Source organism: Corythoichthys intestinalis, chromosome 11, assembly GCF_030265065.1.
Source record: "Corythoichthys intestinalis isolate RoL2023-P3 chromosome 11, ASM3026506v1, whole genome shotgun sequence".
NCBI lineage: Eukaryota > Metazoa > Chordata > Actinopteri > Syngnathiformes > Syngnathidae > Corythoichthys > Corythoichthys intestinalis.
The window spans coordinates 31,833,436-31,845,580 of NC_080405.1; the positions used below are offsets into that span (position 1 = coordinate 31,833,436).

Below are 12,145 nucleotides of genomic sequence, written 5' to 3' on the forward strand. Positions count from 1 at the left end.
CACAACTTTCGATGGTAAAAAAATATATATATATTCCAAGTACAGACTGCTCCGTCTGGCCCAATGTGATAAGCCGCCCCCCATTCAATAATTGCTTATTTGACATTAGCGGCTCTATAAAAAGATTCCCTAATATCCCTTTTCCGTATACTCAGGCTTTTACCTGTCTACCACTGTTAGATCAGTGATTATGTCAAGTGAACAGGTGAAAGGTGGAATGAAGGAAGTGTCACTGTAGCTTGAAGAGCTGATATTTCTGGAATGAAATTTCTGACAGCCTCTTTCCTACATTGCCGTGTGCAGAATGTATGAAATTCCTGGTTCCTCCGATTGCACTGATAAGGTGGGGGATCGCTAGCTTTCAGTCGTGTCATTTACTTGTCATTAGCTCCGAGGCGCAGCGTCGGGCTACTCTGCCAACGCTTAAGTGCAGAATGGGCAGTCGAGTGTGCAGACATAGTCATTATGTAGGATGGCAATCTCTCTGGAGAGCCCCCACAACATGTTGCCGGAGCGGACGCTCGTGGACAGTGAGAAGGTGGTGCCGCTGCTAATGGGGTGGGGGCCTTGGCAGCAGCTGCACGCATGCATGGAAAAGAGATTTGCTTCTCAGATTTCAGTCACCGGAGGAGCCAATCATTCTTTCTCATGTCCGCTAACAAACCTCCATTTGAACTTTCTTCCCAACCCCCACCACAAACGCCTCTTTTAAAATAAATACAGGATACTAATCGGATGTTTTGATATCCATTTCTCACTTTGTCATAAATGTTGCTACCCACTGAAAATGTCACTCCAAATTCTTTGGGTTTTACTTGAAAGGGGCTTTTTTCCTTCATGCAGAGGCGAGACTCATTGTTTACACAAAGATTACAGTACGTCTTGATGGTTAAGCACATGTAGCATTTTCTTTGATCCAATTTCTTTTAGTAAACTGCTGGAATCGAATGCCACTAAAATATTTAATAAAAACTAATATTGTATTTTTACATTATCATTACTATTTTTGTACATGAAGGTTTTTTTTTTTTTTTGCTAAGCTGACAGCAGGTCCTACTTTCATGATGCCGATAACAAACATCAATTAGATTTTTTTGTTAGCTTTTAAATGACGACTATAACTTTTGTTTTGTCAACATAAATACAACCCATTTTCCAATGACGTTAAAATGAAAAGTCTTAAATTTACTCTCTAAAGTCTTAAAAGGAACCTCGGACTTAAAGACTTCTGGGCTATAATAAGCCACAATTGTTCTCTTTTACAAAAATATGTTTTTAGAAACACATAAAATATTGCCATTGATTTAAAAATATATAATTTTTAGTACATGTTTTGACCTACAGAGGGCGTCATGTTTTATGCGTGCAATGGACGCTCGGGGTAATGACGTAGGTTGTCATTGTCACTAGACGAACACGTTCGATCCCTTCGTTGCTTGCTTTGGTTTTTTTTACGCAGCAAGACATCCAACACATGCGCACATAGGTTAAAAGCAGTGTGTACTTACTATTTGTGTTTTATTGAGTCTTTTATTGCCTTATTATTCTCATTGCCTCAAAATACTTTTTGCATGTATTTCCCTTCTCGTACTTTTAAGCATTGTATTTTCTTTTGGTAGCTTTAAAGCATATTGTTGATCTGTTTACCACATTATTCACGTAGCATAATTAACCCTTATTTGCTATTACTACGTTGAAGTGTTTTCTTAAGGCAACTTTAGTATTTTTTGTCTGTATGCATCTAAACAAAACAAGCTAAAAGCGCACGGTAGTACTTTGGGTGTCAAATTCGCCTTCTGTAGGACGTTTTGCCGGTGTAGCACATTTTGGCAGAACACTTTGTTTTTTTTCCCAACTCTCGTCTCGTCTCATCCTGTCTTTCCTGTTCATTTTGCTTTTGATGCTCATTTTGTGAACTATCAACAGTGCTGTCATTCTCATTAATGTTCTTCTCGGGTTCAAATTGAAAGGGTTGAACAGATGACATGTTTATGTTTCTGAAGTCATACTCTGGAAGCCCGGCAGGGTAACCATGTGACGTCACAGCCCTGCGGCGTCAACAACAATTGCGACCTACTCGTTAAGCTAATTTTACCAATGGTATAAAAACGAAATCATCTAGAGGGGTTTCAATATCAAATTATTTTAACCCATTATAACGTTTATCTTTTAAGAACTACAAGTCTTTCTATCCGTGGATCCCTTGAAAAAAACCATTGAGGTAAATTTGGTCGGTATTAAATTCCCTAAATGTTAAATTGCATGAAATTGATAACATTTCTGACATTCTAGGACAGGGGTGGGCAAAGGTCTTCGTTACAGCTGATCCAGCACAGGCAGTTTAACAGATGACGTGTCGCGGGAAACAAGAAGCACCTGACTGCAATCAACTGATTGCACTTGTAAGACACCAGATTGGTGAAAAGGTGTCCTCTTGATGGGTTGCAACGAAACGCGCACCCACTGCGGCCTTTTGTGGAATAGTTTGCTCATTGCTGTTCTAGGAGTTAGGGGCAAAACCTACAGGAGGTGATGTATGATGGCGAAATGCAAAAGTTATCACCGTTGAGCTGAAAGCCAACACATTGGTGTGCGATGCCACTGCAGCGGCAAGCGACACGCATCACCCTGTGGCTGTGCGTCATCACTCGTCTCTGATTGGCTATGAATTTGGAGGGAATTTTAACATTTCCGGTCTTTTCTGAGCATCAACAACTTCCCATACTGCAGCTTTTTTATTTATGTCACGGAAATCATGCCGAGAGGTATCATAAAGTATGTGCTTATACACTGCTAAAATTACACGCTCCTCCATGTTGACATTTTATTTTGTTAACACAACAAATATATATACAAACAAAAACTGGCTCTTGACAGTAATGCAGAAAGAAACCATATACAGTGATCCCTCACTACTTTGCACTTCAAACTCCGCACCCTCAGTCCATCGCGGATTTTTTTTCAAGTAAAAAGAAAAAAATACAGATGAGCTGTCCCAAGCCGATCGTGTAGTCTCACTCTCCCTCCCTCCCTCTGCTTGCTCTATGGTCGTCAGGCAGTGCACGTACACTGGAGTTGCTTATTAAAGTAAACAATGATTGACAGATGTTTGGGTTTGATGTTGCCAAAGACACGAATTTCAAAGCACCGCATGCGTCAATCATCGTTTAACTTGGTATACAGTTGCTGTGGCAACTCATTGTGTGTAAGTGAACAGTTTCAGCGGATTTGAGTGGACTCACCCAATAAAGCATTTAATAAAGCCAAGCATTTTTCTACTACTTTATTGTTGTTTAAAAATAATTTGGTGGGACAGTAACATGTTTAACTTATCATAATTAATACATTTGAAGTGCTTGAGAACCATTTATAAAAAAAAAATATATATATATATATGGCGGAAAACACAGACAAGACTGAAAAAGCAGTTTCTGCTCTTGCACCCCTCTTTAAAAGAAACTGCAGTATTTTAAGCCAAAACAACTCTTGTGTTTGAAAAAACAATATGTCTATATGCTGCCATAGCAGATTCATGGCTCAATGAGCCCCCGAACTATTTTTAATTTGTCCGTTTTACCTTGAAAAGCCCCGTTTACAGACGTCGCGCAACCGCTTTTGTTTCAACCCAGCCGTAAAACGAAGGTAATTGATTATATTTATTATTCAAAATGTCTGTCGTTTTTAGTTTAGAATCATTCATTGATGTCTAATATTTAGTTAAAAAAAAAAAAAAACGACTTAAAAAAATTATTCACTCCCATATTTTAAACTTTTAAACAAATTACGACACAATGAAAAATTTGGCGTCTGTAAAAAAGTCACGGCTATCTACCTCATAACTATCGCTTGATTGTGTTTTTTTTTTTGTGACTGTCGCATTTTCCCCAATATGATATGATAAATAATCAATCCAAACAAAAAAAAAGAACAATAATGTTTAAAAGGGTAACTAAATGAAAAAGAAAATCTCGATCACTCCTTGTTGTCTGCGATTTCTGCATCGCGACCCTTGTTATATCACCATGTTTCACCCATAAAATCTAAAAAAAATCTGGCTGTGGCCATTCACAGCTGTGCCTTGACACTGGGTGATACATGCTACATGGAGTTTTGGGATCGAAACAAGATAAATACGCGATAATATCTCGTTAAAATCGTGGCGTCTTTAAATCTGCTCTCGCGTGCTCTCGCCTCCAGTTAGGGTTTTGCTGTTTAAAAAAAAAATTTTTTTTTCAAAATGCCCTCCTGTTCAAAAATTTTCTTCCCCCAGAAAATTGAGATTTTAAGCTTTCCAATAATGTATCACATGCATATCGGAAAATTTTGAAAGTTGGCCAAATTGGGGGTCTCAGAGCGGAACTTCAAATCACCTGAGTGTTTTCCGCCATATATATATATAATGTATATATACAGACATGAAATATATACATATATTTTTGTTAAATAAAAAATTATACTTTGGGAAAAAAATATAAATACATGTCTTATATGTGTCTCTTTCCAATGCTAAATCTGAATAAATAGATTAAAGACACATAAAAAGAAAAACATTTTTTTTTGCGCTACTTCACGGTTTTTACATATCGCGGCGGGTTCTGGTCCTCATTAACAGCGAAAAACGAGGGATCACTGTATGTAACACACTAATTGTTCACCATATAGTATATTTGCATTCATGCACACACGCATGCACATCCACTCACAATCACGGGGCTTCACAAAGTAATATTATCCATGTTGACAAAGTGTGGCGTGTGGATGTCAATTTTCAGGTTGGCCAGTGTCCTCGCAGGTGATTTGTCGAGCAATAAATCAGTTGATGATTTGTTGTAGTGCCGGGCAACAGTGACAAAAATAGAACTATTTCCTTCGTATGAGTGTGAAATTTCACGTACAAAATAGTCGTTTCACCACAAGAGGTTTGACGATTTTCGCCTCGTCGCTCGTCCTATAGAAAATGTATTGAATGCAAGCCATATCGCCATCCGTGTGTTTTGCCCTTACTCTTGCGCGGTTGATGGTGAAATTTCCTCTAAAATTCACATTCTCTTCTAAGTGGTGTTAAAAAGTCTTAAATGTCACTTGATGAAATCTATAGGAACCTTATGAAATCTGTCAATTTCTGAATTGAGAAACATTTTTAAAGTGTGATACCAGTTCCCCATGCAGTTGCATACAAAGTGGTGAATCTGGGCCCTTGTGAACAACTGAGTCTTGCACTGACTCTTTTTACATTCAAACATGACACTCACCTGTTTTCAATGAACCTGTTCAACTGTTGAACGTTCCAAGCAGATGTTTTTGTGCTTGTGCCCAGTTTTTTTTGGAGCATATTGAAGGCTTAAAATTCCAAAATGGGAATAAACCAGAACATTCATCATTTTGTCTTTGTAGTGTGTTCAACTGAACGTAATCAACAATAAACAAATAAAAAAATCACTGAGCTCTGTTTTTATCTACATTTTACCCAACGTTTAGTTTGACCGGATTCAGACATCTAATAATTAGGGGTTTAATATTACACAAAAATCTCGGTTTTGAGGTCATGGTTCGGTTCATTTTCGGTACAGTAGGAAAACAAAATGCAAAATATAAATGTGCTGGTTGTTTATTACACACCTTTGTGCTTTCAACAATAGGAACCTTAGCCTATACAAAGCTAGAATTCTTCTCAAAAAGTAGCAGGTATTTAAAGATAATCCAACAACAATTTGCCTTTCAGACCCCTCGTATTGGTCAGCTTTCTTTCTGAAAGAAAGAAGAAAAAAGAAGTCCTGTGCTAAAGAGAAAAGCAATCCCAATGACAAAGACTTTAACATGTATTTTACAAATGAAATGCCTCAATGAATCAATTTTTTTTCTTCTTATTAACGGTTTTCAAAGGCTTGATTGGTGGATTTTCTCAAGTTAAAGCGCCACACAGAAATTAATAAATCTAATTGTGTAAGCAGGTTCTGTGTATTATTCTTATTATTTTATTACAGGTGTTTTAGCTCATTTCAATTTATTTTATTTAAATGGGCTATTATTTATTTTATTATGTGTTCATATTAGAGCTGTCAAAATTATCGCGTTAACGAGCGGTAATTAATTTTTTAAATGAATCCCGTTAAAATATTTGACGCAACTAACGCACAAATGCCCCGCTCAAACAGATTAAAATGACAGCAGAGTGAAAGGTGTACTTGTTGTGTTTTTCGTAGTTTTGCCGCCCTCTGCTGGTGCTTGGGTGCGACTGGTTTTATAGGCTTCAGCACCCATGAGCATTGTGTAAGTAATTATTGACATCAACAATGGCGGGCTACTAGTTTATTTTTTGATTGAAAATTTTACAAATTTTATTAAAACGAAAACATGAAGAGGGGTTTTAATATAAAATTTCATTTATCTTTTAAGAACTACAAGTCTTTCTATCCATGGATCGCTTTAACAGAATGTTAATAATGGTAATGCCATCTTGTTGATTTATTGTTATAATAAAGAAATACAGTACTTATGTACCGTATGTTGAATGTATATATCCATCTTGTCTTATCTTTCCATTCCAACAATATTTTACAGAAAAATATGGCATATTTTATAGAAGGTTTGAATTGCGATTAATTGCGATTAATTAATTTTTAAGCTGTAATTAACTCGATAAAAAATTTTAATCGTTTGACACCCCTAGTTTATATTTTACAAATGTGATTTAGTATTCATTTATATTGTATAGTTTATGTTGTATAACTTTAGTTCCTTTGTGAATATTAGTTCCTACTTGTTTTGTTGTGGTAGGAGGGTTTTGTATTGAACACGGGGCCATGTTGGTTATTATTATAGCAGAGAAGACAGCAGTAAATCAACAAAGACAAGTCAACTGTGCCTCGATCTACCACTTAAGAGATCTGATGGACTCAAAAAGTGGGTTACGATTGCATATTAGTTTGAAAATCGACCGGATCCACCGTATTTTTACATGAGTGACTTCCAGTCTGCCCAATCCTAGCTACCGGTAGTAGTGTTGACGCAGGAGGGTCGCGTCTCGCGTCAAATAATAAACTCTGCCGTTCTTTTCGCGTGCGTCGTGTTGAGCCGCTTCTGGGACGCGTCTAACAAGCGGCCGCTCTGCGACTGGTGTGCATTGGCTGACTGACTTTAACGCCTGCGTTTTACTGTGTTCTCGCGGCGGCCACGTTGTCGCGCCGTTGACGTTTCTGGGATGTACTGTCCTACCATGTTGGTCCTGATTATAGTAGAGAAGACAGAGTAATTATAATCTACACAAAGAAACTGTAACCCGATCGACTCACAGCCTCGATAAGTAAGGGTTACATTCCGTCAGAAACTCGTTCGGTACGCCTCCGTTCCGAACCGAGCACCATGTATCGAAACGGTTCAATACTGTGGCGGGGCTCTTGCTCCCAAAAATGGCAACCGAAGCAGAATGATGGTTTTTAAGTGTTTTATTAACGACGTTCCCAACAACTAAACAAGTAGTGTTCTGTGACAAAGTGCAAAAGTGATTATTTACAAAAGTTAAACCAAAATTCACCATATTTACAAAAACATTAATTGCATGACAAATAAAATGAAAAGGTCTGTTACCTGATCTGCACCACTGTGTGACTCCAAATGACTGAGGTAGGAAAGGTAGGTCCCTCTTTATATTTTCCTGGCCCCTTCCCTCCAGCCAATTAACTCCAAAAGTTCAGTTATCTGCTTAATAACTCCAGTTTGTTCAATATTAGCTTCGTAGTAAATTAAAGAAAAATACAATAAACAAAATACTGGTACAACTACACCGAAAAACATTTGAAAAGAAAAATAAATTTACGTTGGCCAAAAACTCAAGCCATACGATGACGTAACTCGCTGACGTCCCGCTCGCGACGTCATAAAACCAGGAAGTGAATGCGCGCTCGGTTTTGACAGTTTAGCACGTGAATGAAGGATGACTACATGTGGAAATGTTTGTTAAGAGTATGGCGTAAGGATGTTGTAGCGGCAGCCTAGTGTGCACCCCAGACCCCCGCGACGCCTAACAAGTTAACAGGTATGGTGTGAGTACGCGCGCACGTGTGTGTGTCAAATGAATAATATTGAAAACGCCGAGTCTGCCGTGTCTCATGCGTTATATTGCGGACGCCGAGTTTCCCCCGGGATCTGACGGGGCTACTCCGTCACAAATACAAATACATGTACCGTTACACCCTTACTAATAACCTTTTCTTTTTTCCTTTTGTCCTAAGACACAATGAACCAGGACCAGTCTGGTTCCTCTGCAAACTCGGATGGCATCCTGGGTTCCAAAGTGGCTGTGTTCTCCGCCATCGGAGCGGGCTGCATCATCTTCCTGTTGCTCATCCTTCTCCTGGTCATTCTGCTCATCAAGATGCGCAAACGGGCCAGGAAAAACACCCACTCGCAGCCCCGTCCCTCCGCACTGTCACTCAGCACGTTGTCCAATCCTAAGATGCCCGGGGGCACTGCTGGCACGGAGCCTAGTGACATCATCATTCCTCTGCGGACAGAGAACAACTACTGCCCTCACTATGAGAAGGTGAGCGGCGACTATGGGCACCCTGTCTACATTGTCCAGGAGATGCCCCCTCAGAGCCCCGCCAACATCTACTACAAAGTCTGACACTTAACAGCAGAAGCAGCCCGGAGGAGATTCTGATTCCCGATTTCGGAAGAACATTGCTTTGTGTTTCGGAGACTCCGTCGTTACTTGGAGCCTGTGTTATTTTCACCATCTGCTGCGCAAATCTGGAGCGATGCGCACGGATCGGTATCCGGCGATCAGACTGATGACAGAGGTTTATTCTGTGGGTTGTTATTCTTCGGCTTGTTTGGACATCCCCACCCTTCCTTTCTTCTCCCTTCACCTCCCACTTAATGCGTCTCCCCGCCGAGGGGTGCGAGGGTGGCTGGAGCAAATCAAAAGATTGAACTTCCTGGTTTGCTCTCCCCTTTAATGGACCGGATATAACCCCTAACCGGCTCCCTGACGCTACAACACACAAACCTTGCACACTAGCCGGGAACAGGCAGTTTATGTTACATATGTGTGCGTATGTGTGTGTGTCTGCGCGTGCACCTGGGTGGGTGTCAGAGGGGGCTCCGTGGCGAGCCGGGAAACTCTCCAGATAGCTCAGGTATCAGACACAGTGTGCGACATATTGTGTTCCTCTCCCTTGGCACCTCGGATATTTGCCTTACTATTTTTGATGGAGGACTTCTCTGATTCAGTTCACAAAGCAGTTGTATTTTGTTAGACTTTTCCTACAAGTGCACAATGTATAGAGTTGAATACGTTTCCATTAGTGTTACTCATCACACCACTCATGTCATCCATTACAGTGGAAACCCAAATTGTTGCTATCAAGATGTCTTTTTTCCACGTAATATTCCATCTAATACAATCTGTGTCATTACTTAGGTATTTATGGCCGATTTTGTGTACTTTCGGGTGCGTACTGTGTGCGTGTGTGTGTGTCTGGGCATGTCTTGGCCTTACACCTAACAGGGCTTTTTTGCCTAGGGAATTAAGACAGCGAGTTGGAAGCTTAACAAAGACACCAAATTCCTCAATTTGAAGTGAGAGTTGAGGATTTTTTTTCTTAAAAAGGCAACACATGTTGCAGAGTGTTTGCTCTAGTTTGTGCTGCCACAGTGCAAGTGAGCGGTTTGACATAGTTAGGTTAACCTATATAAGTGGATTGACTAACCACAGATGGATGCTCTATTATCTGATGCCAATTGGCTGCCATCTGTAGATGAGTCAGTGGAGTTCACACTTATATGTGCCATCTCCATGCCCACATTCACCAGCCGAGGAGAAGAAAATGTCCCCGAGAGCTGCTTTTATAGCGCGAGGAGGACGCTAAGCTTCAGGCCGTTTTCTTTTTCCGGGCTCACGGCGGTTCTGGTGTGAATTAGGAAGGAGGAAAAGTTGCACGTAAAATTCCAGTCGAGGTGTCGAGCCTGCAACGATACTGCAGCTCACTTAATCAGCAGCACCGGGAGCTTGGCTTGGCACACGTCGGGTGAGAGTTAATTGCTTAGATTTGCCGTTTCTGGGTGTGAGTTAGTATGTGTGTGAATGGTTTTGTGGTCTAGCAGACCTGTTTCGGGACAGGAAATAGGTACTCCACACAGTGGGACTGCCAAAGTAAGGAACGGTCTCACGTAATGATGTGTAAGAGAGAGGACAGCCATGCAAACTGACACTCACGTGCACACACAGACAGACACATTAAGAGTGACGGGTCCAGGTTGATCTCCGGGTCAGACTGCCACTTGGTGTTTACTCACCGTCAGAGTCACCTATCATCTCCAGCCACATCCATGGATGTTTGCTGCTGAGTTAAAAGGCAGCTCTGCTGGAGGAGCTCGGGAAAAACTCTTGCGTGTCGTTAACCTCAGAGTTAACAACCTAAACAGCTGCCCGGGTTTTTGCGGCCCCGTGTTTCAAATCGGCACGCGGCCCTCGGAGTTCCTCTGCGAAAAACATCGACATCAAATATTTTGATTCGGGATCATCGTGCCCCCACCTTCACCAGCCGAGGGAGTCGTTGCCACATCACCGCTAACCATATTTCATTTTCATCCATTCTTGTGACCACTTAATTCTATTCAAACATGGGGAGAAAATGTAAATATATGCCTAGAGCCCAATTTAAGATGTAATTTCACCTGAGCACTGCTTATAAGTAAAAGAAAAAAAATGGAATTAGAATTTTGTAATGGAGAATATTTGTAAATAGCTGTCTTTTTAAAATGTGTTTTGTATGACTCCTCCTACTCTCTGTTTGCAATATGTCTATTTTCATTTCTTTGAAAGTCAAATATTTTGCAGCGTTCATCATTGTTTTTGTTCAAAAAGAATTCAGAATTTAGAGGTGGCCGTTTAACTGCCATCTGGTTGTTTGTAACACTCCCTTTGTTGGAAACAGCAATGAGCGCTGCAAATAAATACCGTATTTTTTGGACTATAAGCCGCACCTGAGGACAAGTCGCAGGGCCGGCTAAACTATGACGAAAAAAAGGGCGGCGTAGTCTAAAAAATACGCTACTTTGTTGAAAATCCTCTGTTCACGAATAAACCTACACTTCCGTCAAGGATATAGAGTATAAGAAAACAGAAAGATGAAACTTTATTCATACACACGCAGGTGCGAGGAGAGGAAAAAGAAAAGGGGCCATGTTTGACAGTGTGACCGCTCTCCTATAAATCATCCGCGTTCCAGCACTCATTATCTCCCAGGCTGTCCTTTGTTTTACTTTTTCTTCGCCGCCACCTCCCTCAGCCCCTGTCACCCTCCTAATTTAGCACGTGGATGTTGCTCGCTCTGAGCCTGGCTGTAGGCTGATTTCTGCCATTGTTCAAAGCCACAGTATTATTTTTCAGTGTGCATGTATAAGCAGAACCTGTTCAAATTGTTTCCCTATGTTCGAATCATTACTGTCACGTTGTATTACCTATTTGATTTCAGTTTTTATTTTGCCTCCTCTTTTCTCTCGACGTAACCTATCGGCACCAGCTACAATGGAAATACAACGTTCCGCCAGTTTGGAAAATACTGCATATTGATAAATAAATTTTTCCCATGGAACTTGGCCTTTCTTTGTTCTGTCTTTGTTTTTCCAATGAGCTTTGAAAAAAAAAACACACACACACACACACGAAAGCTTTTTCTCACATCTTGCTGACCACTTGATAGCGGAGGCAGGAACTAGCCCGCCCGCCCACTCTCCCTGTGCTTCCAGCTCAACCAACACTTCCCCCCCAAGCCAGCCTCACCTCGGGGGTCAGCGAGACACAGATGGGTTTGTTCTGATACATTAGTCAGATTGAAATCACACACCGGCTTCATAAATTCATATTCGGCGGGTGTGGTCACGCTTTTTAGCATAGTAACTAATATCCGTATCGAGGCGCTCTGCCGTGTTGTCCTCCCAAATTACATTTCTTCATACATGATTACATCTGATTGGCTGCACTTTGCCTTTCCATTGAGTTTGTCTGAAATTACAGTCTGTGTTTATCTGACTGAAGAGCAAATTTTCCGTCCTTGGTGAAAGCGGAGATGGCGTGAAATATTATTAAAGTGATTGGGTATTTTCTCTGACAAACACATAGTGTAGGACTGTATGGATT

The 12,145-nt window shown here is 40.6% G+C and overlaps 1 protein-coding gene across 1 annotated transcript in view; it reads left to right on the forward strand.

Moving 5' to 3' along the window:
- efnb1 (ephrin-B1) overlaps nt 1–11,604 on the forward strand; it is a 129,388-nt gene extending 117,784 nt beyond the window's left edge. Inside the window, exon 5 of the mRNA XM_057849744.1 lies at nt 8,232–11,604. Within this exon, the coding sequence (XP_057705727.1) occupies nt 8,232–8,626 (395 nt within the window). The 3' untranslated portion in view covers nt 8,627–11,604. The remainder of the gene's footprint in view (nt 1–8,231) is intronic.
- The last annotated feature ends 541 nt before the right edge of the window (nt 11,605–12,145 follow it).